The sequence below is a fragment of the Olea europaea genome, chromosome 10 (genome assembly GCF_002742605.1).
Source record: "Olea europaea var. sylvestris chromosome 10, O_europaea_v1, whole genome shotgun sequence".
In the NCBI taxonomy this organism is placed as follows: Eukaryota; Viridiplantae; Streptophyta; class Magnoliopsida; order Lamiales; family Oleaceae; genus Olea; species Olea europaea.
The window spans coordinates 39,668,691-39,696,208 of record NC_036246.1 but is presented as its reverse complement, the minus strand read 5'-3'; the positions used below and the strand labels follow the sequence as shown (position 1 = coordinate 39,696,208).

The window sequence follows — 27,518 nt, the reverse complement described above, 5'->3', positions numbered from 1 at the left end:
AAAAACTCATTCCTCGAAGAAAATCCCAAACGGATGATAATTCATAGATTTAGGAACATTGCAAGTATAATATCACAACAATATAACGAGATAATTGCATAAACATTGCTAATCATAGAAGGGAAGGAGGGGAGAAATCGTGCATTTGGACATGACCTAAGTATTGCAGCAATGAAGTAACTATTTTTCCTACTTGCTTGTGTTCTCGCACTCAGCCCTGCAGTTCAATAGCCACATGTTCTCCAATGGATTGTTGAGTTGCATTTACAATGCTTGAACTAGGCCAGTAGATTTTCTCTATCTTGATGCATTAAATTGCGCCACTCTTCAATATAAGCTGCTTTATTGGGATCCAAGTTTGGCATCTCACGCTGCTGAAGAATTTCAAGAATTTCTTCAGTTTCCTTGACGAATACTCTTTTCCCCTTCCTTCAAAGAATTATTGTGGCATTTTGTAGTTATAACATGTGGTAAATTGGTAAGGGAAGCTGCCAGTATATCTGCAATCATGAGGGATAAATGGTCAAACAGTCCCGGATCATTTGTTCGGTAATTGCCAAGGGACATCAAAATAGTTTGACTGGTTCGGTACATTGAATTAGCAGCTATGATCTTAACTGGCCAATTTAGAGGATTTTCCATGAGGAAATCATTCACGTCTCTGTGGAACTCCATTACAGTCCTTTTAGATTCATTGGAGAGCTCTTCAAGTGTTTCCTCGGAGGTTCTGCCTTGGAGACTTGATTTATGGAGATCCTTATCTAGCCACTTGCGATATAATTCAACTTTGACCCATACAACATTGGCTGCATTTCTGATGTTTACCAAAGCTCCATTTCTATCCAGGCTTTTCTCTATAAGTTTTAGCAACAATAAGCCTTCACCGACGCACCTAACTAACTGATTAGCACGGTCATTTGGGATGTTAGGAAGTGAAATTGCAATGCTTGTAAGAGTCACAACAGTTAGAGACCAGCAATTAGGAGGCTCGGCCATGGAATTTAATCTTGGAATTTCATCACTGTCAAATTCTCTAACCCCATTGAAGTTGGTAGATTTATTTAGAAGTTCAATTAGGTTCTTTGGATGCTTTCTTATAGATTTCTGCATCAGCTTGTCCACTTCATTGCAAATGTTCTTCAAGATCTTTTTAGGGACTTTTGCCTCTCCTTCAAGAAGCAGAACGTACTGAGTAAGATCCGGCTGGGTGCCCTCGCCAGATTCTGATCTTCTCTTGATTTTAACAGCATCATTAATGAATATCTTCAACCTATTGATGTGGTGGAGGAATGAAGCAGAAATAAGAAGAAAAAGTTTGCTCACCAAAACAATTAGAATCTGAACACCAATACAGAAATTGAGAATTAGCCATTTTGCATCTTGAAAAAGTTTTCTGCACTTGTGGTGTGGAACGTGTATAGGCAACGATCTTTCTCTCCAGTCGACAAGCCTCTGAATCCAATAAGTCTCGATTTTGAATTCGTCTTTGAAGCTTTTGCTCCCTAATTCTGAACTCTTGAAGCTGGCAGCAGTGAACCATCTGAGTGCAGGGGCAATAGTACCCACTGCCACTCCAATAGACTGTGTTACAATAATCCAATCGATGGACCAATCATAGACAGAATCAATCCTTCTAAATCCTTTGTACACTATTGGCATCCTTATATGAGCTCCTGCCAAAGTGAGAGCAATCAACAGACACATCACACCTGAAGTAGCGCTAAAAACACAACGTGCCATCACAAACTGGGGATTACCAGTTACTGCCATCACCCAATACTTCTTCACTACTAGTCTCAGATTATCGACCGTAAATTTCCTCCACTCACTTTTTCTTTATCCAAAACTATTTTGTGCATTTCATTGTACTTTGATTCTAGATATATTCTGGTGGTTGGAACCGTTAAAGACAAAGATACGAAGATAACAAGTGAAAGAAACATAAAAATAGTTGCTGCAATTGCTTCTCCCAATATCTCGATAACATCAAAATCACGCATTTGGATAATACGGATACAAATATTGACAATAACTGTAATTATCAGGATGCCTAAAGCAGTCATGTTAAGTAAGATCTCATTACCATTGATGGATCCCAAAGCTGTCATGAAATTTCCCATAGATGTTGACATCAATATGGGGCTACTGATCCAAGCTATCTTATCGTAAGTGCCCAAAGCAGTAGCAGTAATATCCACTGGCAACTTCAATGTGACAGCTAATAGGGTCAACGAAGTTGCATTCAGAGAGAAGTACTTACACGGGAACCAGAGCCTTTTGTTTCTGAATCCACAGAAGGCATCAGCTGCCATTGCAAGTGAGCAGACTACAGAAGCTGCTGCAATATACATGCCAATCCACGGCATCGTTGAATCAAGTTTCTTTTCTTCCCATACCTCATAATCTGCGTCACAAGAAATTTTGCATTCATCCAGAGAGAGAAGTCCCAGGCAGTCAGATGAACCCATTTATAAACCTTTCTGAGCAATTTCTTTTCCCCTACTCGTTGGTTGGTATCTCAGAGCTCTTTTCTTTGAGTTATTTGATATGTGTAGCTGATATGATTCACAAAGCAGAATAATTTGTGGTGCTTTTAGAGCCCACATTTATGGAAAATTTGAAAATATCTAGTGGTTGAATTGCTCTTAGGCTGATTGACAGCCTACTTGACTGGACGATATCTATTTGACTAAGAACCAAGATCAAAGGCTAATTAGCACAAGAAAAAGATATAGCGCGTGCATTTTCCGTGTTTGTTGTGCCTAAAGCCAATAAAAATCTGTCAAGTGTTCTTCTATAAGAATTCTGTCAAATTTTTCTGTAGCATAAATCTTGGCACAATACAAGACAGTGAGCAAATAACGAATCCATGGATATTTAAACCCAATTATCTAGGAAACAACAGGATATTTGTGTAGGGAATCCTTTTGAACAAAACGTTCTAATAGAAAAGCCTTATATCTTAAAACTGACCTTTGTATGTATTCTAGAATACCTCCTATCCTTTTATTTTGATGCAAAACTTTCCTCATGGCCAAAACAACCTTAATAGCCTCTTTCTCACATCTAGCCGACAAGTTCTCTACCCTCTTTGCCAATAGTAAATGCATCAGAAAGACAACGGTTTCGCTCATGCAACTTCGTCAAGGGCAGAATGAAACCCTACGTAACTTCATGAAGAGGTTTAATAAAGAAAGACTTCAAATCCCCGATCTCCATATCACAGCAGCAATCTCCACCCTCACACATGCTATAAGATGTGAGGCATTCAAGATGAGTTTGTCAAAAACTCCCCCAAAGTCAATGACCGAGCTTCTGACCCGAGAAGATAAATACATTAATATGGAAAGAGACACTGAATCTAAGGAGAGTTGGTCCGACTTATGATGGGGCTGAGCATAAGAGGTAGCGTGAGCCGAATCTACAACAAGACCTTGTCGAAGGAAAGCAGAAGCAGAGCGCACCATCGACATTTACACATCTAAACACCTATGGGTCGAATATACTGATTAAAATCAAAGATATGAAGGAGTTCAAGTGGCCACCAAGGTTGTGGTCTCCCCTGAGGCCAGGGACAAGAACAAGTATCGTGACCATGAGCATACAATAGAGGATTGCATAACATTGCACCGTGAGATTGAATCTTTGATAAAAAGAGGATTCCTAAAGGAATTTATCGGGGATGACAAGCGTCCCAAGAATGACCGTAACAATGGGAAGATTCCAAAATCCTTAGGAGGTAACCAACCAATAGCAGGTACCATCAACATTATAATAAGGAGGATTGCCTTGGGAGGAGATTCAAATAGTGGACGCAAGCAATGTGCCTGACGACATAGTTCCACACCAATGACAACTCTCAACGACGTGGAAGATAACACATTTGGATCAAAGGACTCAGAAGACATATCATACCCACATGACGATGCCTTGGTCATATATGCCATCATCACCAACATTGAAGTAAGGAGGGTCTTGGTTAACAATAGGAGTGCGGCCAATGTGTTGTCCCATGAGGCCTTCATGAAGATGGGTATTACTGTTAACCAACTCAAGGCAGAGGGATTTGGGTTGGAATAATCATCCCGGAAGGAATCATTGATCTTCTCCTAACATTGGGCTCAGGACAAAAGCAGGTGACAGAAATCACTCCCTTCCATGTAGTTCACGCTCCGATGGCCTACAACTCCATCATCGAGAGATCACTGCTCAATAAAATTAGGGCCATTTTATCTACCTTCCATCTTGTTATGAAGTTTCCAACAAGTGATGGTATGGGGTCGTGCATGGCGATCAGAAAGCAGTAAGGCAGTGCTATGTTACTTGGATTTGGAGAATGAGCATTGATGTTATGCAACTATCGAACCCTGAGCTCGAGAACCAAGAAAAATTTGTTCCAGAAGAAGAACTGATAGAGATTGGGGTCAAGCATAGTAAAGATTAATGGTCAGCTAGGATGCTTTTCTTTGTTGTTTCCTTTTTTAGCTTGTTTAGTTTAGTTTACTTGGACTTGCATGCCCTATGCTTTTTTAGCTAGTTTACCTTTAATCGGGCTTGCACGGCCCATGCATTTTCTTATTTACTTAGATAGTTATTTTGTCAAGGCCTACGAGCCTATTTTGTTTCTAGAAGGTAAGAAGTTTATATAAAGTGAGTTGGGGATCCCCCAACACATGTTTTCTTCTGGAAAGAATACCTCAAAGAAGACTTGTCATGAGCATGCACAAAAAAGACCAGCCACGAGCAGGCACCAAAGAAAACTTGTCAGAAGTAGGCACAAAAAAGACCTGTCACAAGCAGACATCATCAAAAGACTTTGCCATGAGAAGGCACCAAAAAAGACCTGGCACGAGCGGGTATCATGAAAAGACCTGCCACGAGCATGAACCTCTAAGCATAGCAGGAGTGCACTACCAACATATATGCAATAGATATTAGGAATAACATTTGTCACGTGTGGCATCATATAAATAATTTAAACTTTAATGCATTCTAACCATTCGAATTCGGGCTAGAAATAGATTCGGGTCGTGGTTAGGATAAATTTAATTTATCTTGGAAAAGAAAATTATATATCATAGCTTTATCGATTGCCAAGAACACATGAATTGAACGAGATTACAAATCAAAATTTGAGATAGATGCAATAGGTGGATTCAAAATCCAATGCAATCATCTATAATTTGCTAAAAACCAAACTTTTATTGTTTTCTTAGAATAATTTAGCAAAAATAAAATCAAAATCTCCATTTTGTTTTTTATAAATCGAATTTCATATGAAACTAGTAAATTTGAATTGAATTATTTCTTGTGGGATAATACTCTTAACTCACTAAATCTATTATTTGTCTATGATCCCCTATGCTTGTGGGTTTAACACGAAACTTAAAATCATATTAACAGTGTAATCAATAGTTAACAGTTTATAGGATCTTTTTATGGCTGCATGGGATGTTCGATGCATTATCCAAGGACACAGACGAAATTAGAGTGCGTTGGCTAAGCTTTAAAAATTTAAAAGTATGCCTTATGAAGAAAAGATGAAATTTTACAATGAGTTGCAATTTAATCTGACCCCTTCTGGTTTCCAACTTTAGGATGATACCTCTACATGCCTTTGCTTGATATTTTGTCATAAAAATAAGATAAATAGAATTAAGCAATAAATTCATTTTAATAACGAGATACGGATATCGTTATTACGGATAGACCATCGCGTGTGGCATTTCTTACTTATGAAGTAAGTAGCTAATCTCACAAGCTAAAGTGTGATGACACTTAAATGAACACATGGATATTTTGTTATAGAACAATACATTGAAGACTCGTCGAGAGATTCCACATGGATAACTATCTGAGTGTCAGTGGCTAATCTCTAACGTTCGAAAGTGGGATTGGTCCTTTTGACTTGAGGTCGTCATAGTACCTTATATGAGGACGATCATGCTTTGACAATGTTGGATGTTGCTCTGCCAAGGGCTGCTAATACGGCATCGTTCGGGTATGTCAATAATCATATGAAGATCGTGAATGGCCAATAGAGGATTCGTCACTCTTAAATAGTAAGAGATTATGATCTGCGTTTCACTCAATTAAGTCGATAACGAAATCTCTGACCAATGTGTACTCATAAGTCGAAAATGAGTTTTCGATTTATTTTGACTTAATAGTGGAGTGAAAGATATGATCGATAATCGAGATTGACACACTTTCATATCTCGTAATTGATCAGACTATATTGACGAAGGGATTATAATTTCATGGTAAACGAACGAGTTTGGTTTTGTTATACCACATGACATTTCCCGTCATATGTATTACTCTAACACATTGCAAGATGTCAATCTGGGACGGCGAGTGTGAATTGATGATAAATTAAAAGAGCGTTTTAATTTATCAATTTTGATTATATCAAAATAATATTTCACGTCGTTAGGTATCATGATCGAGAACCTGATGGGTCGCACACAAAAGAGAATTGGAAAATTGCAATTTGTGAATTAATTAATTTAACAATCGTTGGATAAATTAATTAATTGGTTTGGTTACTTATAGGCCCGAATTAATTAATTGAATTAATTAATTCACAGACTGGATTTAATTAAATGAATTAATTAAATATTGGATCGAACCAGGCCAGACCCGTTTGGACTTATATAAATACATGGCTAAGGTTTTCAATCGATATGTTTTTTTCTCATAATTATTTTTGTTAGCACAAGAGGACAAAACATTGGTAGCGGTAATCTTGTTCTCTGTGTCGATCACCGTTAGAGGCTTGACAATTGGACAGCTGTGAGTGGCGAATCAAGATTGTTGGAACGAAAAGAATAGCAAAGAAGTTTGCAGATTTGGAAAAAGTGCAATCTTATCACAATTTCTATCTAAACACAAAGACGATTTTTAGTGGGAACTGAAAATTATTTTAATTTTTTGCTGCGCATGTTAAGTAGATTCCCAACACTACACTTCTCGGTCTCTGCTTATTTTGTGCATATTACTTATAGACCTTTACATTGACATAAAGCCCTTCCTGTGGTGAAAAACATAGTTATTTTAAAAATCTACAGAAGTTGACTGGTTTGCATGATCTCCTTCTCAGCTGCAGCCAATTTGTGAGTTGCGACTCAGATTGAGAATTAAGCACGAAATCAGAGCATGAGCCTTCATACTCTTCAATCTAAAGTTTTGGAAAGGTTTGGTTTGTTTTATATGATTTTTGACTGAATTTTTGAAGTACTGCCTGCACAGTTTAGCTGTAGTTGGAGCCCGGAGGCAGTGAATTTGAGAAATTGTTTTGAAGAACTAAGCGACATTATTTTCATGAGATTTTTGGACATGTTGGACTTTGATATGTCATGTGTAACATGGTACAAAATTGTGCTTTAATTATTTTGTCTAGAGTTTTTTTTTCAATTTTTATTTTCAAAATGAGCAAGCCTTTATAAGTAAAACATCCTAGTCCCATAGAAGTTAAAATTTTATTTTCTGTGTGACCCTTTAATTGTGGCACTGGCGGTGTTTATTAGGAATTGAGAAAACTAGTGCTTGTTAGGTTTTTTGGGCACCGAATTTGGGTGTGTAATTTTGACCCTTTTTCACAACCTGTCAAATCGATAGATTTTGATCGTTCATTAGATTCTCTTCTAACTTCATCTCTATAAAATTTACTTACAAATAAAATATTACTTATACAATAAAATTCATTTTTGTGTAAAAATTTGTTCATAAAGTATATACTGCTAGTGAGATAAAAATTTACTTATAAAACATAAAAATTTTATTTACAAGTAAAAAGTTCACTTATTTATAGAACTTATTTTAAAGTACAAAATTAACTTATAACTATGAAATTTACTTATAGAAAGAAAAAATAAAAATATATTAATTATAAGTAAAAATTAATGTCAATTATTATATGTAAAAATTATATGTAAAATATCACTTATGAGTAAAAAAATTCATACAAAATGAAAATTTCAATAAGGAGCATATGTGTAATTTTATTTAAAAAAGACTTTCATAATCGGTGGATAATAAACTCTCAAGAATGGGTTAAATTGTTCTAAAAACTGTTACAAAAATTACTCAAAATCAATTGTTTCCTAAACGATTAAAAACCCATTTTTTAAAAACTGTCAATAACCAGTAATCGGAAATCCCAAGCAGACCCTAAGTTAAATGGTTAACACTTGGAATATAAGTTCCAAGACATCACAATTAGAGTCTCTTAGGTTATATATTGCACTATCCCAAGCTTATTCTAACAAGAAGAGAATTCATATCATCGGCTAAAGTATTGAGAAAAAGTGAAAAACTCATCCCCGAAGAAAATCCCAAACGGATGATAATTCACACTCGATAAAAATTTAGGAACATTGCAAGTATGACATCACAATAATAAAACAAGATAATTGCATAAACAATGCTAATCATAGAAGCGAAGGACGGGATAAACGTGCATTTGGACAAAACCTAATTTTACAGCAATGAAGTAACTATTCTTCCTACTTGCTTGTGTTCTTGCACTCAACCCTGCAGTTCAATAGCCACATGTTCTCCAATGGATTGCTGAGTTGCACTTGCAATACTTGAACTAGGCCAGCAGATTTTCTCTATCTTGCTGCATAAAAGTGCGCCACTCTTCAACATACGCTGCTTTATCGGGATCAAAGCTTGGAATCTCACGCTGCTGAAGAATTTCAAGAATTTCTTCAGTTTCACCAAGAAGGATAGCTGCTTGACGAATACTCTTTTCCCTTTCCTCCGAAGAATTATTGTGGCATTTTGTAGTTATAACATGTGGTAAATTGGTAAAGGAAGCTGCCAATATATCTGCAATCATGAGCGATAAATGGTCAAACAGTCTCGGATCATCTGTTTGGTAATTGCCAAGAGACAGCAAAATTGTTTTACTGATTCGGTACATTGAGTTAGCAGCTATGATCTTAACTGGCCAATTTAGAGGATTTTCCATGAGGAAATCATTCACGTCTCTGTGGAACTCCATTACAGTCCTTTTAGATTCATTGGAGAACTCTTCCAAGTGTTTCCCCAGAGGTTCTGCCTTGGAGATATGATTTATGGAGATCCTTATCTAGCCACTTGCGATGTAATTCAACTTCTACCCATACAACATCGGCTGCATTTCTGATGTTTACCAAAGCTCCATTTCTATCCAGGCTTTTCTCTATAAGTTTTAGCAACAATAAGCCTTCACCGACGCACCTCACTAACTGATTGACACGGTCATTTGGGATGTTAGGAAGTGAAATTGCAATGCTTGTAAGAGTCACAACGGGTAGAGACCAGCAATTAGGAGGCTCGGCTGCGGAATTTAATCTTGGAATTTCATTACTGTCAAATTCTCTAACCCCATTGAAGTTGGTAGATTTATTTAGAAGTTCAATTAGGTTCTTCGGATACTTTCTTTTAGATTTCTGCATCAGCTTGTCCACCTCATTGCAAATGTTCTTCAAGACCCTTTTAGGGACTTCTGCCTCTCCTTCAAGTAGCAGGACGTACTTAGATAGATCCAGCTGGGTGCCCTCGCCAGATTCTGATCTTTTCTTGATCTTAACAGCATCATTAATGAATAACTTCAACGTATTGATGTGGTGGAGGCATAATGCAGAAATAAGAAGAAAAAGTTTGCCAACCAAAACAATTAGAATCTGAACACCAATGCAGAAATTGAGAATTAGCCATTTTGCATCTTGAAAAAGTTTTCTGCACTTGTGGTGCGGAAAGTGTATAGGCAACGATCTTTCTCTCCAGTCAACAAGACTCTGAATCCAATAAGTCTCGATTTTGAATTCGTCTCTGAAGCTTTTGCTCCCTAATTCTGAACTCTTGAAGCTGGCAGCAGTGAACCATCTGAATGCAGGGGCAATAATACCCACTGCCACTCCGATAGACTGTGTTACAATAATCCAATCGATGGACCACTTATAGGCAGAATAAACCCTTCCAAATCCTTTGTACACTATTGGCATCCTTATATGAGCTTCTACCAAGGTGAGAGCAATCAACAGACACATCACACCTGAAGTAGCGCTAAAAACAGAACGTGCAATCACAAACTGGGGATTACCAGTTACTGCCATCACCCAATACTTCTTCACCACTAGTCTCAGATTATCGACTGTAAATTTCCTCCACTCCACTTTTTCTTTGTCCAAAACTATTTTGTGCATTTCATTGTACTTTGATTCTAGATATATTCTGGTGGTTGGAACCGTTAAAGACAAAGATACGAAGATAACAAGTGAAAGAAACATAAAAACAGTGGCTGCAATTGCTTCTCCCAATATCTCTATAACATCAAAATCACGCATTTGGATAATACGGATACAAATATTGACAATAACTGTAATTATCAGGATGCCTAGAGCAGTCATGTTAAGTAAGATCTCATTACCATTCATGGATCCCAAAGCTATCATGAAATTTCCCATAGAAGTTGACATCAAGATGGGGCTACAAACCCAAGCTATCTTATCGTAATTGCCCAACACAAAGGCAGTAATATCCACTGGCAACTTCAATGTGATAGCTAATAGGGTCAATGAAGTTGCATTCAGAGAGAAGTACTTACACGGGAACCAGAGCCTTTTGTTTCTGAAGCCACAAAAGGCATCAGCTGCCATAGCAATTGCGCAGACTACAGAAGCTGCTGCAATATACATGCCAATCCATGGCATCGTTGAATCAAGTTTCTTTTGTTCCCGTAGCTCGTAATCATCGTTGCAATAATTTCGGCATTCATCCAGCGAGATAAGTCCCGGGCAGTTAGATGAACCCATTTATAAACCTTTCTGAGCAATTTATTTTCCCCCGACTTGTTGGTTGGTATCTCAGAGCTCTTTTGTTTGAGTTATGGGATATGCGTAGCTGATATGATTCACAAGCAGAATAATTTGAGTCGCTTTTATAGCCAGGATTTATGGTGGATTTTGAAAAGTCAACTGGGATGAAGTCTATTTGACTAAGTACAAAGATCAAGGAGTAACTGGCATAATGTCGCTGACATTTGTCATTATTGTGGAATAACTCCTATTAAAATAATTAAAAAACAAAAATCTCTTTCTCTGCCACCGCCACATGGCTTTTATACTAAGAAAAGGCGCCACCGTCACCGCCGCCATCGCCACATATGGCTTTTATACCAAGAAAAACTTTAAAAAATGTGGAATCTTTAGACCAAGAAAAACTTTAAAAATTTTGGAATCTTTATCTAAAACCAAGTGAAGCAGACCCAATTTCACCCTTCGCAATCCGTAACAAGTAGACCCAATTTCACCCTCCGCAATCCGCAACCTCTGCAGTTCTCCAAATCCTTTCAATTTGAACCCAATAACACCGTTTTGTATTCAAAACAAAAGCCACAAATTTCTTGTAAGCAGACCCAATTTCACCCTTCCCACCTTTCTTCTTCAGAAGAAGTTTTCGATGAATGTTGGACAGAACACTACCATTTGCAATTATCACCAAACCCAACAACTTCATCAACTCCTCTTCATTTTTACACAGTAATGTTATTCAGCACAATTGGCATTTAACACTGATCTAAGTGACAACACTTTTTGTCATTCAATTAAACATAAGGATTCATGACTCATTTATTTTGGACTATGACATGCTGACACCGCCACTATTGTCAGATAGCATTAATCCTTTTTCAGCCTTCTACATGTGCATTGGAGTAAACCGATTCTTTTTGTTGTCTCCTGCACCATTCCAAGAAAGCTCCAACAATTAAATATCAAAATCCAACTTACCAAATCAGAAACATCTTATATAATTTTGGGTAATGCTGCTTGTATACCAATGTTTACACATAGGTTATAAACCTCTCACATGAAGGGTGGCCATGCATAATTTATTGTACGTGGGCCCCTTTCCATGTGAGGGCGTGTAAACTAGTGTGTACATTATTATGTACGTATAGTGTCACCCATTACATATGCATGCACAATAAAAACGTTAAAATTACATTTATGTGTTAAAGCCTAAAAGGATATAATCTCACAATGAATAAAGGTGAAAACATGGATCAATTAAGGTCGATCTTTTAAGATGAAACCCCAAATTTTAATATGATATCAAAGTCAATTAAGCTCCAACGAGCAATTTGATCCAATTAATACTAAAAAAATGAACAAACGGATTTAAAGGTTGGTCTGCTCAAAAGAGCCACCATCTTGCGATGTCATCTTAAGGAATATAATCTCACATTGAATAAAAGGTGAAAGCATAGAACAATTTATATATGTTTGGACGATTCCTCTTAACAATATTGACCTTCTAAGATGAAACTCCAAGTCTTAACATGACAGACCTCATCGCGAGGTATTCAAGAACAGCAGAGATGTAAACTGGTGAACTAGATCCTACCCGTTCTGCATTAGGAAACAGGCGACATGACCAATAGGGGATTGAAAACCAGCTTTAGAAGATCTCGATACAGCCTTAGATCTGGGCTTCCCATGGCTGCAGAATGACTCGATTGCAGTAGTATTACCATCCATTATGATTTGGTGAAATGAACATTTGTTGGATTTCTTAAGGTATATGATTTTGAATTGAAGAAATCTTGACACAGAATGGAATTCATGACCAGTATATTACAATTCGAATGCAGTAGGTGGTGGTGGTGGTACCAATCAAAGTAAAAATAAAAAATTCTCCCACTTTCTTTTTGCCATAACCCACATTACGTAAGCACAACAGTTTAAATGATGAAGGGATTTTGACAATTTTATTCAATTTATCGTTATCTCATCAATTTGTAAAAGAATCTGTCAAGTATGATGAAAAACGAACATTTTCCAATACCTAAATAGAATTTTTTGCCTTTTTAATTAAGTGGTATTCGTTTGCAATTGAAGAAGTGTGTAAATTTTGTCGTCTTACAAGGTTTTATTGAGAATATGGAAGAAAATGTTGTCTTCCACAAAGTTTAAGCCATTCAAGGAGGTTTTGCGACAAGGTGAAAAGATATTGGCTATTCCACAATATAGGCAAAGATCACGGAAATGAAATGTATGGCCTTAGTCGTGAACCTCAAGGAAGAAATGCCCAAGAATTCAAGGTTTTCCATATCCTGAAGGAAGTGATGTAAACCAATGTCTTGACTAATAGAAGACTTGAACAATTGAGCAAATTAATGGCAGATTATTAATATTGAATGCATTCTGAAGTCCTTTACTCTTATTTGGGAAAACATATAAATTAGTACAAGGTTGATACTTGATTACTCAGGTTTTTCTCTGCCAGGATCTTTATTGGCCAGATGTATGCTCAATAACAAATTTGACTTGACTTTTTTTCCCAGACATCAAGAATAAGTGGCTCAGTACCCACCTGCATAGGAATCTTACTTATCTGAGGAAGGACATTCTCGAATACAAACTGAGATCTCTGCATTCATAAGTAATCTGCTGATAAGGACATCAAAGTTTCTTCAGTTGTCTTGTAGGGTGGATAACGTAAGGAAGGACTGGAGATTTAATGTCAAATTGGATGCTGAGGATCCTTTTAGCCAGGGTCAGAGGGAGAGCAGGCAGCACGCCTAAACAAAAAAAAAAAATAAGGGTGTGGTTGGTTTGCTGTTTTTGGGCCATTTTCCATTTTTCGTTTTCGAAAACGCGGAAAACGCGTTTGGTCCGTCTTCAAAAATGCATTTTCGAAAACGAGTTAAAATTTATAACGGAAAACGCAAAACGATTTTTTATCATTTTGAGCGTTTCCAGTTATAAATTGCCAAATAGCTCAAAACGCGGAAAACGGGCCGTTTTCAGGGAAAACTAAAAATCGTTTTGAAAATAAAAATGGAAAATGAAAATGCAAACCAACTGCTAACTAAAATTTTTGTCCCCTGACTTCGCCCTTGTTTTTGGGATAGGTAGTTGGGTCGGTGAAAACTGAGGTTGACCTTAGCACCAAATTGGAGCATGTCTGTCGTTTACTTTGTCATTATCATATCATGGAACTCGAGATCAACCCTAATGTAGTTTTGTTGCGAACTTAAAATATGAGGCAACATGTAACAAAAAGAAAATCCCATGCTTCCCTCTATGCTCAATTTCACATAGCATCAACATGTTAAGATTTTCGTCAGCATATGGAATCACCAATTCTAGTGCTTAAATGACTTGCAAACTTGCAGTTTTCATCATATGGCAAATTGGACAATGTTAATCAACCCTTTGCAATCAATACAGAGACAAAATTGTTGGCAAGGGAATAATAAGATGGAAACTTCTTTGCTCTTTCAAGCTCTTATGGTCTAAAGGAACTTGATTTCTAGATCTGCTACTTTATAAAGATTTTGAAAAAACTAGGGTAAAAAAACACACCCTAAGCCAAAACCTTTGAAGATAAAGGCTGTGATACCATTTGTTATACCAGATCGTTCAGAAAAGTGTTGAAGTTTGTAAAATTGTAAAATTTTGTAAAGATGCAGAATATCAAAAAACTGAAGGACACAAGAATTGTTTTGCCCTAAAAGGGCCCAGATATTCGGTATTGAAACCTAATCATCCATTGAGCATCTACCAAGAGATATAGCTCTAAATCCACTAATATCAACAATGCAACAGTACAAAACGTATGAAGAAATACTTCTTCAAGTTTTCTTTAGCCATTTACAATAGGTAACCAAAATGCTCATAATCTCTTACTAAAAGAAAAGAGATTAAACATAAAGATCACAGTTATAGATTTTAGAGAAAATCCTATCTCACACAGAGAAAAGAAGACGAGAGGCCCAAGTATAAGTATCAGTCCATACCAACATACATAATCTAGGGTCAAGAGTAAGCCACATCGACGGCATATCACAATCCAATTAAAAGAGGCAAAGTTGTCTTTTTATAAAATTCGACTTTTCCAAATGCGTTCCAACCCAGTTTTACAAAATAGGCAGCCCAACAGGCCTAGTAAAGTAGTGAGGCAGCCCAATTAGATTAACACTGCTTTTATTCTATCACTTAACTCCTTGTTCTTGTTGTAAGGATTTGGGCTGCTGAAATCTTTGAGCCCAATTGATATTCTGCATGATCCGGCCCAATGATTTTAACAAACATTTACTGAAGGTTCTAGACTTGACAAGGTCGTGTTTTCTAGAAGCGCAATTTAACTCCAAAATGCGTCCTCTGCTGGATCTCTTACGCGTGGCATAATTGTGACCGTTGGATTGGTCTATGGAAGACATCTCATATAACTAGGGTTTGAGATATTTTGTTTAACCCTATTTTTTTTTTTTCATTTTCTAGACTGCCGTTCTTCCTCTTCGAACTCTCCATCTTTCTGTGGGTTTTCTTTGTGATTTTTGAGTGAAATCCTTTAAAGGAATTGTTGAGATTTATCTTTGTGTGAGATCCATGTATAGAATCTGAGGGCCTCTTGTGATAAGAGAAACGGCAGTGTACTCTCAAATGTTTGTAACTTGGTTTTGCCCAATATGGGTATCTTGATAGTGGATTCGAGCTTAAACCGTATGGATGCTCAACGGGGATGTAGGCGTTAGTTGGTCGCCGAACCTTGGGGCCTATGACCGAAAATTCTTTGTGTTGTCTTTATAATTTTTTCTGCACTTTTAGATTTTGTATTTTACTGAAAAATACTCGAACATATAAAAGGTTTGAACAATTGGGACTAACACTTGCGGATAATGTTCTCTATTTCATGTTGCTTCTCGTGTAATTTGGTGTTTACACCTTTTTCTTAAGGCATTCAAAATAGAAAATATATGCCTCTGATTTAACTCTCTTACACCCTTCAGGAGGTTCTCTTCCAGTTGGACAAAAGACCAACTAAGAAGCTGCGATACAAGGCGAAGATAAATAAAATTACACAGGAGATGATTTTCCAATCAGTGATCTATATAAGTAGAATTAACAAACTTCACTGAAAGCACATTTTGCAAACTATGTATGAATAGTCTGTAGAAAGTATAGGCGAAACTTCTATTATGTAACCAGTAATAAATAAATAATGAGATGATAATTTCCCTTTCTGCTATAATGATTAGACTTGAAACCACGTCCAACACTCTGTAATGAATTCTTATGCATAACAAAGCAAAGTAAATTCTTTTGAAATTCCTATGTCCACATTCGAATGTCAAGACATGAAGGATGCCTCGTTTGAATTTGAGTTCAATTTTTTGAATCATGGCATGCTTTTGTCCATATGCACGACACAACTAACTTGGTTTAGAATTCGTTCCAACTTCTTTTACTTTAATATTCTCACTCGTTTGAATTTGAGTTCAATTTTTTGAATCATGGCATGCTTTTGTCCATATGCACGACACAACTAACTTGGTTTAGAATTCGTTCCAACTTCTTTTACTTTAATATACTCACTTTTTAACTACATCCTTCATGTCTTGACATTCGAAATGTGGACATAGGAATTTCAAAAGAATTTACTTTGCTTCATTATGCATAAGAATTCATTACAGAGCGTTGGACGTGGTTTCAAGTCTAATCATTATTTAGAAAAAAAAAGGATAAAACATCCCCAATGTTTGTATTTATTGCGGAAATAGTTCCTATTGTTTCAAATTTGGCATTTATACCTTCATTTCTAATATTTCTTGTGGAGTTGGTCATTCCCGTCATGTTCAATTAAATCATTTCATGAAATATAGGTAACTGGCACAAAACGTCCCTATCGTTTGCATCTTTTACACAAATCATCCCTACTGTTTACCTTCTTAAACAATCGTCCCTATTGTTTCAATTTTGACATGGGACATTGAGATTGACATTTCTTTGTACAAAGAGTTCTTACCTTCTATTTTTTCCATTAAAATATTATTAAATGACTAATTTATCTACATTTTAAATAATCAAGTAGAAAAAAATAATATAAAAAACTGCATCTAGAGTTTCAATATTTTAAAAAAGTACAAACAAATCTCACATAAAATATTTTAAAACATTCTAACAAAAAATATATATATATTATCTATCCAATTAACTCACCTACCCTTATGCCCATTCCCTAACCTCCACTGACCACTACCACCTCCAAAATAATTATAAAGTATTAAAAAATTTAAAAAAATAAAAATAAAAATAAGGAAAAAGAAATGGTATTTCTTTTTCACAAAGACCATTTTTTGACTCTTTTTAAATTAAAACTTTTTATTTTTCATACTCACTTTTAATCATACATTCACACAATGAAATATTTTACACTTAAGTTCAAAATGCTCCTACTTTTTAACCAAATATTCTCCAAATAATTACTATTCAAAACCCAATTTTAATCCAATTTCTCTCTTTATACTGGCCATCAAACAAGAGCTAAATTGCGCACCTTGCCATCAACCGTTACCACCATCCCGCTTTACCCCCATTTTTCCCATTCCATTATGGCATAATTTAGGAATTTAAGTATTGTTCCGTAATCAAGTTACGTATTTAAATTTATTTATTTATTTATTTATTTATTTTTTATTATTATTATTATTATTATTATTATTATTATTATTATTATTATTATTATTATTATTATTATTGTCTTCACCGAAATTACAAAAGTTTTCTTTAGGGAATTTAGTTATTTTCAACAAATGCTTATTTCTATCTTCTTGTCATTGATTATATATACACATGTGTACCCACTGCGTCAGCTTCTGAATTTTGTTTTCGTTTTGTTAGAAAATAGATAAATTCCTATATACGAGGCAAAAGAATCTTGGATGAGGAAGAAACATATATTTTTTTTTTCAATTATTTTTCATTTCTTACTTCTATTTTTATGCTTTTAATTTTTTTAATTATTTTGGTGCGTAGGGAGTGGGTGTAGGGGTACGTGGGTTAGCATGGAAGATAATTTTTTTTTTAATAATATTTTAAATTATTTTACTTTAAACTCGTTTGTACTTTTAAAAAAATTTAGAGCTCTAGATGTAATTATTTTAGAATATGTTTGATAAATATTTTAATTCAATTAATATTAATTTTTTTGATCGTTATTTCACTATTTTACCTATCATTTTTTAATTCTTCTTTCGTAAGTAGGACCCACTTTATCTTTAACAGTCAAAAAATTAATTAACAAAATTCCTACCAAACAAACACTTATATTATTTCTTCTTTCCTGTTTGATTATTTAAAAAGTGGGGTAAATTAATTATTTTATAATTCTTTAATGAAAAAAAAGACGATAAGGACTTTTCGTGCGAAGAAATATCTATCAAATGTTAAAATTGAAACAATGAGAATGATTTGTGTAATGAATGCAAACAATAGTGACCTTTAGCGCAAATTATCCATATTTTATGGCAAGGTTTAATAAAGAGGATCAACTCCATAAGAAAGATTTGAAATAAGAGTATAAATGTCAAGTTTAAAACAATCAGAACTATTTTCGCAAATGAATGCAAGTGACACAAATGTATTTTTCTAAGGCATTTTTAAAAATGTTTAATTTTAAGGGTATGAGTTGAAAAGTGTCAACTCATTTGAATTTAGTGCCAATTTGTTTATGATGACGTTAATGAAAAGCTACATTTTGAAATGATATTCTCGACATTTTAAATGTCGTTTTCGATATTTGATTTTTTTATCAATTTGTCACAAATTTTGAGAAGTGACTTTAATGAGAAGCTACATTAAAATAATGATTCTCGACATTCCATATGTCATTCTCGGCATTTGAACACCGTTTCATTTATTTAGAATGACATTTTATTTTGAACATGACATTTCTCTACATTTAAAAATGTCGTTCTCGACATTTCTGAATCAATGAAAAATATAGCATTTATTTTGATTTGACATGTATATTTTTTGAAATAAATATGGTAGATTATGTGTCAAAATTTTATTGGGTAATAACAATATTACAAAAATGTCCATTTTTTTGTCTTAGTGTGAAATTATAAATTGTTAATAAGAATATTTTGATCTAAATTCTTTTAAATTAGACATTTTTTACAAATGACTAATTACGCAAACAAGATCCCGAGAATATTCCTGATTTGTATGCAGTATTACATACAACTGCCACCAAACTTGTTCGCTCCTCGACGGAGCCGCCAACGTTATTCCACCCACACAAATATATACATTCATACCCACCCCCACTCCACCTCTTCTCTCTCACAGCTCTTGTGATCTGAATCTAGGAAAATGCAGAGCACAGCAGTTGCATTCTCGCCTTCCATTTCTCTCTCTGCGAAGTCTCAAAAGGCCTCCTCTCTCTACAGATTCAATCCCATTTCTCTCACCCCGTCGAAACAGCTCTGTTTCAAGAATGTCCGGGTGTCGGGCTCAAATTTGGCTCATACTTCTTCGAGTCGTAAAGTGGGTTCAGTTATCTGTTCTTTGAGACCCAATGGGTGGATTTCGAACCCTGCACCTGGAAATCAGGAGACCGAGTCCGAGGGCGTCATGGCTCGGGCCGCATCTGTACCAGAGAGCGCAGGGGCTGCTGAGAGTCCGAAATCTAAGAGTGTTTTGGATACTTTGGTGCTAGGATCGCTTTTCGGGCTCTGGTACCTATTTAATATCTACTTCAATCTCTACAACAAGCAGGTACTTGCTTTCTTATTTTTTGGTCTTTTCTTAGTTTACAATGATCTGGTCAAGATAGTTGTAGATGTGTAACATGTGTTCCTTCATGTTTAGATGGTGAGATATTGGGAACATGATTATTGTTAATTTTGATGATATTAATTGGTAATAATGGTTGAAGATAATATCCATCTTGGATTAATGATGAAAAAAAATATTTAAAAAAAAATAATACAATGCTTTTATGGGAAAATGTAAATCCTGCCTACACTTGAGGGTTGTATTGAAGTCAATATTTAGTCGATGTATATATGTGGCCATAACTCGCAGCTTAAGCTTGGAAGTTTTATTTTTTCAAATCACTTGAGACTCAATCTGTAATTTCAGAAACTGATTTCTTTGGGATATGAAGGTATATTTGATTGTTTTCCTTACCCTGCATACAAATGATTTGGTTTTTTCATTTATATTTTAGATAAACTATATTTCGCGCTTATAGAAGTTTCTTACAAGGAAGGTTATTCCAAATTTTCACTTTGCATGGTGCAGAGATATTAAATTTCAATTATTCTTCTTAAAAATGAAACACTAGTTTTGCACTGAGTTAGAGCTTGGCCTTATGTTATTCAGCCGATTAGATTCTGTTTGGTTTGCAAATTTGGTGCAGAAAACCAAAAGGAATCCCGTGGCAGGATGCTGCTGCCCAATTTCTATGAAATAAAGGGTGTTCTTTGAATGCCTCTTAACTTATAACATACTTGTTATCCAATAAAATAAACACCTCCCTCTAAGCAAAGACTCGCTTGTTAGACAGTCGGGACAAGACAAATATACATTATGCCGTGTTTCCCCTAAAAGAAAATAAATGAAATGCTATTGAAGATTATCTTGGTCAAGTCTTCAGTCATACTAATGAAAGTCAAGATCGAAATGCGGGAAACAATTTTCTTTCTCGTTGCTTCTTTACTCTATGATTGTTTCAGTTCCACCTGCAGCTGTGAGATCGATTTTTAATTGTTGATGATTTGGAGGATATGTAGACAATCACATTGTTATTTTAGAAATAATTTCATGTGAACAATTTGTTCTGCACTTGACTTTGAAAAACTTTGCTGTTAGAGTTGATGGCATGGGATGATGGCCTTGCAATTAACTTATTATTGATATCACATATGAGATCTCAGTTCCATGCCGACAAATGTATTTAGCTATTTAATAGTGGAAGTTAATAATGGTGCTAATTTGTCGCAGGTCCTTAAAGCTTTCCCATACCCAGTGACAGTCACTCTAGTTCAATTTGCTGTTGGGACTGTCCTTGTTATAATCATGTGGACATCCAATCTCTACAAACGGCCTAAAATCAGTGGTGCACAGGTACTCTATACTATTCAGGAATTATTATGCTATAATATTTTTGTTCAGTTGATCATCCATAAATATGAAACTAATCATCTATTGCCACGGGCAGCTTGCGGCAATCCTTCCGTTGGCCTTGGTTCATACCTTGGGCAACCTTTTCACCAACATGAGTCTCGGAAAAGTTGCTGTTTCATTCACTCATACAATTAAAGCTATGGAGCCCTTTTTCTCAGTTGTCCTCTCAGCTATGTTCTTAGGAGAGGTGCTATTCCTATTTTCTCAAGTCCACTCCTATTATTTAAGTTATGTTTTTCATTCTCGCTTCTCATGGAGTTTCTGAATGCTTATATTATCATGATGTATAATATTTCTGTCGGCTGAAGCAGCCATAATATAATACATTTCTTCATTTTGTTAGAACTGTCTGTTTTGAGCTCTTATATACTGGACTTGGGACAGTGTTCCTATTTAATAACTAGATAATTCCTGATTCTACATTAATTATCATAATCACAGATTCCTAAGCGCTTTATAATGGGAAAACATAACTATTTCCTTTTCTATTTTTTTCATAAGAAGAGGAGAGATTCTATTGGAAAATATAGTAAGTACAAAAAGGGGACAAGACATCCTCTTTATGCTAGAGATAAACTCAGAAATCAAGATCATATTATGTGATTTTCCCAAAATATAGAAAGATGGGATTCAGAAGACATCCTATCCCGTTATACAATCCTCTTCCACAGAAAAGTCCATTGCCACTCTGCTAAAATTTTTGCATTTCTTCCTCAACATAAGGACCCAAAGGATATCAAAACTTAATGCTTTTAAATAATTTCAGCTTTTATGGAAGAACCAAACCCACCATTATACAGAGATGTCAATGAAAAGCTGGTTTAAGGAGTCTCCCAATCAATTCCCCTTTTCGCTTGCTCTAACATCTCGAGGCCAATTGAGTGCAACAAAAGATGATCAAATAATTTAGATTATGTCATAGAATGCACCAAGAAGGCCACAAAAGGACATGCGGACTCTTTCTTTTGGATATTCTGTGGTATTAACATCCAAACAAAAACTTTAAGTTTGATAAAAATAGACGATTTTCATATGATCGTAAAAGAAAGAAAAGGAGAATTTGAGATGGATAAAGAAAAAATGAAGAGAGAAAATGATCTGCTAATGAACCTGGAAGAATAAAATATCCAAGAGTGATGCTATTCATCACAACTGGTGTAAAGTACTGGTCTAGATAACAACTGTATGGCATTTTATGGATCCACTTAAATGTGTTGTCACTTGATTCATTTAATTGAACAAGAGTGACTACCTAGATTGGTACTACTGGTGCTAGATAACATTATTCAAAACCCAAAACCCCTTTTATTATCCATTGTACCTGTATTGGAAACCATTCTGAAGTGGCAAAAGACTCTCATCCTGCTTCTACACAGCTTCAAGAATCTGAACTTTCCTAATTACAACCTTCAGTCTCATAGGAGAAAAGAAATTGTGGAGTAGTTTGTGAAATACTCTCCCAAAGTCTATACTATTCCAAATCTTGCCCTATGTAATATGTTATGGATCTAATTTGTTTCATAACTTACTGTCAGTTTCTATAGAGGAGTTGAATTCAGGGTGCTACAATGCTAGCACTGATTACACTAAGTATTTTGCTATATTCCGAGACATTCAATAATTTCTTTTCCACTTTGCGCAGTTTCCTACAATATGGGTAATTGCGTCTCTCTTACCAATTGTTGGTGGAGTTGGTTTGGCATCAATGACTGAGGCTTCTTTTAATTGGTGAGACATGATAATGCATCACTCTCAATAAATGATTTTGCTTCTATTCTCTTTAACTGTATATGCTAAGTCTTTCTGGAATTTGTACTCTGTTTTAAGGGCTGGTTTTTGGAGTGCCATGGCCTCAAATTTGACCAATCAATCTCGGAATGTCCTTAGCAAGAAGTTTATGGTCAAGAAAGAGGTATATATAGTCTCAATTTTATTTTTCTCTGTCTGAAACGATGCAGTGTTTCTCAGGATTGTAGGTCTTAAATAAGGGATTATTTGTTGCTGTATTGATGAGAATTGCTTGTGGAATATGATTGCAGTAAATATTTTTGTCATTATATATCAGTCGTGACATTTGTTTCCAAATTACTTGGAAAAAATGAAATTGGAAGGTTGTTTTCCACATTTTTTTTTCTAGGATTGGTGCATCATCTCCAGTTCATTTTTTTCCCTCATAGGAATCTTTGGACAACATTACTCTCTTCTCAATAATCACAATTATGTCCTTCATCTTGCTGGCTCCTGCTGCTATATTTATGGAAGGAGTTAAGTTTACCCCATCATACCTTCAGAGTATCACAGTAAGAATATATCAAGATTTTCCATTTCATGAATTTCATATGTTGGGTCATTATTTCATCTGTCAGAAAATTAAAACAAGATAAATTTATCCTCATATTGTTCCTTGCCAGGGGTTGAATATCAGGCAACTTTACACGAGGTCTCTCCTTGCTGCTCTGTGTTTTCATGCATATCAGCAGGTAAGCATCTCAGGTTTTTCTTCCATTTTTCAAAACTTGCATAATACCACGCAACCTGGAATTTTGAACCACGAATCTCTGTCAAAGTACTCAGTCACATAGGTAACTTGATACAAGTCAAATATTAATGTTTGAAAGTATCATAAAATCTATCCAAAGAGGCTATTATTATGAGATTGCTAACAAGGGTTGTTATACAGGTTTCGTACATGATATTGCAGAGGGTGTCTCCAGTTACCCATTCTGTGGGCAACTGCGTGAAGAGGGTGGTGGTGATTGTGACCTCTGTTCTCTTCTTCCAAACACCAGTTTCACCTATTAACTCCTTGGGTAAAATACTTCACATGGCGTTCTATGAACTTGTAGAGGATTTGAAACGAATCAACCAAGTTCTGCAGTACTAAAATTGACTTTATTTGTCATTTGGTGCAGGCACTGGCATAGCCCTTTCTGGAGTGTTCCTGTATTCAAGAGTGAAGCGTATTAAGCCAAAGACGGCTTGAAGTTGTTATATCCGACAATTTTGTTGGCTAATCATGGTATTAGATCGAAAAGCACCATTGCAATCTCGTTTCTATGTTAGTTTCTGTCTTCTTGAGATTGCCTCATTCTTTACTCTGGACATCCAGATTTAGTGATTTAAATTTGGCTGGCTAACTGTTTTCTTCCCTAGTTGAAATGACTATCTGGTTATAGTTTCCATTCAAAATTCGATCGAAGACAGATCGAGAAGGGAATGTTTACAGTTGTTGTAGTATGACTTTTCATTTTGTCTTTTGACTTTCAATAAGCAGTCTGCTGCTGGCTAAAAAGTCTCAGTTGTAATTGGCACGGTATGCACTTAAAAAGAATCAATTGCTAAAGAGACAATTCTTGAAATTGTATTTAATGATACAGTATTTAAATTTACCACACGAAATCATTTAAGCAATTCAATAGTCAATAACACCATCTAAATGCAAGTTATTTCACTGAAAGAATATTGACTAAATTAAAAGTGCATTAGCAACCCAGTCAAGTCATGAATAAAACACTAACCAACCATGGATACTTACCCACAGGAAGGAGAGTAATTAATGGTAACATTTCTCAGGGATGTGTTTCAAGCATTCTCTTCTACTTTATCTTTAATTTCGCTCTTGTAGTTCCTCTAATTTTCACATAATGGGCTAAATTGAAATGTGCTAAGGATGATGGTGTAAACTTATTTTTTGCTTTAATTTCTATCGTCTTATTTAAGATATTAAGGTGCTATTCTCTTTGGCGTTTTCGGACTGTTTTCTAGTTTCGATTTTTCAAAACGGTGAAAACACATTTTCTTTCCCATTTTTGAAAACGCGTTTTCGAAAAAAAAAATATTTTGTGGAGAAAACACAAAACAACCAAAATGTCGTTTTGGGTGTTTTCTGTACAAAACAAGTAAAAAATGGAAAACACGAAAAATAGCCTTTTTCCATTTCTTCTCCACTATGCGTGAGAAAACCATGAAAGAACAGCCATTCCTCCACCACTTCTTCCTCAACAATTGACGACCGCCACCTCTTCTTCCTCAACAATCGAACCCCCTCACACCGCAACTACCAGTCACGATTTTGGCCATATATTCATCAAGGTGTGCCCATAAATTCATCAACTTCTGAGCAAAATTGGGGTTCACACATGGCTGGACAAGGTGCACCAAGTGAAGAGGAGTTCAACGCACGTGGTCCGCGACCATGGGTCCACCGAACGGCGCCGGAATCTGCAAAATTCGGATTCTGCAAATCCTGCTTCACAACGACCAATATGTCTAGGTTTAATTCGATTGTTGGATTGTTGTTTGTGGTAAATTGGAGCCATGGTTGGGGTCAGTTTGTGGTAGGCAATCGACCGGTGGTGGGCTCCGACCAATTTGGTGGCCGGAGGTGGAGTTTCCGGCAATTTTCAGATTTTCGAGTAGGCTACTTTGTAGATGGATTCCGGGTAAATTCAATGGAGTTATGGGAAGATGTTGGTTGATGATTGAAGAAGAGATTAAAGGCTTTCCGATGGTACCAATATCTAGTGGTCTTGGTGGCCGACGTCGCCGCAAATTTTATACATGATGGTGACGGGTGAAGGGTGGATTTGGTGGTGGAGATGGGAATTAAAACAGGCTTGAGGTTTGGCAGGATAGTGAATTAGTTTTCGAATTTTATGTTTTGGGAAACATTTTTTCAAAACGACAAAAAGAACATGTTTTCAACAATTTCAATAACAACACTCAAAACGCAAAACTCAAAATGAAACTCAAAACTCAAACACAAAGAGAACAGCCCCAAATTAGAATAACATTGATAATGCACACAGTTCAGTTCATTTTGCAAGATAATATGATCAGACAGTCATATAACAATCATTAAACCCTATCAAAGTGATATACAAGCTCTAGCATTGGATAATTCCAATTCTCAGTAATTAACACCCATTATACCATACCGATCCCAGAAACAAAATAAAGAAAAAAGGCATTTCTATACTAATCAAATAGCAGTCAACAAATAATTCACTTACAAAATTTTACCATAGAGTTGAGCAAATCTTACACGAAAGATCAACCATTGCAACATACACTGGCTTTGGCTGCATTTCCTCGGATCCTTCCACTGCCACCACAAGAAGAACAATCAGCAATCAAATAAAAATGAGACGGCATGTACTCATATGCATGGGGATGCAGCGAGATTTGCAAATACCCATGCACAAAGTAAAGTACTTAAGCAGGACCATATGCTTGCATCTTGCACCAACAAGACAGTATCACAGAATTTCTTGTATCTCCATGAACAATTTGCTATAATAAATTATATTATACATAGGATCGAGCTCGTAATTCCTGCATACAAATATTCTCAGACAAAGGAAATGATAATTTTAACTCATTATGCCCGTGAGAGTGATTCTATCTCATATCACAATATCATATATAGTCACCTGCGGGAGGATAAGCATCATAAATTATGGTGGAAATTGTGAGGGAATCTCGAGGTCTTTAAAAGACGGTATATTTTGAGACTCCTTAGTGAATGCATATTGCATGGGGGAGCGATTATATTACAATGAGCAAGGTAAAACTGTTGCAGCACCACATGTCTCAGCAACCGGAAAACGAAAACCACGGAAGAGCATTGTAAAGCACTAGTATATTGTCAGCGGCACCAAAATTGACGAAATATACTTGCAAAATACTAAAGAAAATGAGCGAAATTAAAGCTAAAAAGGCCATTACGAGGCAATTCAAGGTCGATGAATGACGACAAAATTTCCGGGCACGAATCCGGGAGGGAATATCTGGCAATTGACTGAGATGAAAGCCCGTTGAGTGTGCCGCAAAGGGCACAGGTCCATGCCCACTGCTCCTGGTCACAATACGTATTGTAATAAGCCCAACAATTCTCGCAGCGAGGCAACAAATGCCCTTCCGATCCGTACACCGGCGGGCAGCTGTTCTCATCCTTTGTAGCAAATGGAGTCAACGTGACGCCCCACGGCAAGCCGCACGCCTCCTGGGCATCCGGGTCGCCCGGGAACCGTGTCATAGTCGCCCGTACAGCCATTCCGGATCCGAATCCGAACCGTTTGTGATAGGAACTATATGCCTCTGTGAAAAGAGAAATTGAGAAATTTGAGGGTTTATGATTTATCAATGAGGGTTGATTTGGGTCAACTGGGGAAGATAAGTGTAGGTCAAGCGAGTGTGCATTGCCGGCGTAGTTTAGTGGGAATAACTCCAGTAATTATATGTTAACACATGGCATAAACCAATGAGTGTTTGTCCCTTTAAATTGCATCAATGGGGGCATGTCAAAGGGTAATCCTATATCAAAGCATTTTTCATCAATTTTCGGAGAACCACCTGATATATCCTCCATGAAACTGTCAATGCTAATTCCTTCAAACAATTTATCATCCAATGTGAATTCTGGGACCTCATCAAAATCATAATCTGGCATGCGAAAATCCATAAAACCTGGCTTTTCTAATGTCTTCGTTGAAACATTATCATTGTTAATGATTCCAGCATTTGTAGTAGTGCATGATGCAGCAA

At 36.0% G+C, this 27,518-nt stretch overlaps 4 protein-coding genes across 4 annotated transcripts; 1 reads left to right on the top strand and 3 right to left on the bottom strand.

Moving 5' to 3' along the window:
* Positions 1-20: 20 nt before the first annotated feature.
* On the bottom strand, positions 21-2,583 carry LOC111402213. Its single transcript, XM_023030375.1, has 2 exons — positions 2,084-2,583; positions 21-1,673 (listed from the first exon to the last, which is right to left on the bottom strand). Exons 1-2 carry the CDS (start codon positions 2,466-2,468, stop codon positions 397-399), a joined length of 1,662 nt encoding a protein of 553 aa, XP_022886143.1. The 5' UTR covers positions 2,469-2,583; the 3' UTR covers positions 21-396.
* A 6,443-nt stretch (positions 2,584-9,026) lies between these two features.
* LOC111400645 lies at positions 9,027-10,805 on the bottom strand. Its single transcript, XM_023028041.1, has one exon. The coding sequence runs from the start codon at positions 10,803-10,805 to the stop codon at positions 9,027-9,029; it is 1,779 nt and encodes a 592-aa protein (XP_022883809.1).
* An 8,230-nt stretch (positions 10,806-19,035) lies between these two features.
* On the top strand, positions 19,036-24,331 carry LOC111402211 (phosphoenolpyruvate/phosphate translocator 1, chloroplastic-like). The gene is made up of 9 exons (XM_023030374.1): positions 19,036-19,559; positions 20,790-20,912; positions 21,007-21,159; positions 22,615-22,700; positions 22,800-22,884; positions 23,150-23,272; positions 23,384-23,452; positions 23,653-23,782; positions 23,885-24,331. The coding sequence occupies exons 1-9, from the start codon at positions 19,155-19,157 to the stop codon at positions 23,953-23,955; spliced, it is 1,245 nt and encodes a 414-aa protein (XP_022886142.1). The 5' UTR covers positions 19,036-19,154; the 3' UTR covers positions 23,956-24,331.
* Positions 24,332-25,969: 1,638 nt separating this feature from the next.
* Positions 25,970-27,178, bottom strand: LOC111402210. The gene is made up of 2 exons (XM_023030373.1): positions 26,700-27,178; positions 25,970-26,076 (listed from the first exon to the last, which is right to left on the bottom strand). The coding sequence occupies exons 1-2, from the start codon at positions 27,025-27,027 to the stop codon at positions 25,991-25,993; spliced, it is 414 nt and encodes a 137-aa protein (XP_022886141.1). The 5' UTR covers positions 27,028-27,178; the 3' UTR covers positions 25,970-25,990.
* Between the last annotated feature and the right edge of the window lie 340 nt (positions 27,179-27,518).

What these genes read in the sequence shown, in the direction of transcription:
- LOC111400645 (XM_023028041.1), bottom strand. Translation starts at nt 10,805, where the DNA reads ATGGGTTCATCTAACTGCCCGGGACTTATCTCGCTGGATGAATGCCGA.
- LOC111402210 (XM_023030373.1), bottom strand. Translation starts at nt 27,027, where the DNA reads ATGGCTGTACGGGCGACTATGACACGGTTCCCGGGCGACCCGGATGCC. An exon ending in CATCGACCTTGAATTGCCTC is followed by an intron (nt 26,077 to 26,699) that starts GTAATGGCCTTT and finishes TTGTGGTGGCAG; the next exon opens with TGGAAGGATCCGAGGAAATG.
- LOC111402213 (XM_023030375.1), bottom strand. Translation starts at nt 2,468, where the DNA reads ATGGGTTCATCTGACTGCCTGGGACTTCTCTCTCTGGATGAATGCAAA. An exon ending in AGCTTTGGGATCCATCAATG is followed by an intron (nt 1,674 to 2,083) that starts GTAATGAGATCT and finishes TCACTTTGGCAG; the next exon opens with GAGCTCATATAAGGATGCCA.
- LOC111402211 (XM_023030374.1), top strand. Translation starts at nt 19,155, where the DNA reads ATGCAGAGCACAGCAGTTGCATTCTCGCCTTCCATTTCTCTCTCTGCG. An exon ending in AGTTTATGGTCAAGAAAGAG is followed by an intron (nt 22,885 to 23,149) that starts GTATATATAGTC and finishes TTTCCCTCATAG; the next exon opens with GAATCTTTGGACAACATTAC. An exon ending in TTCACCTATTAACTCCTTGG is followed by an intron (nt 23,783 to 23,884) that starts GTAAAATACTTC and finishes CATTTGGTGCAG; the next exon opens with GCACTGGCATAGCCCTTTCT.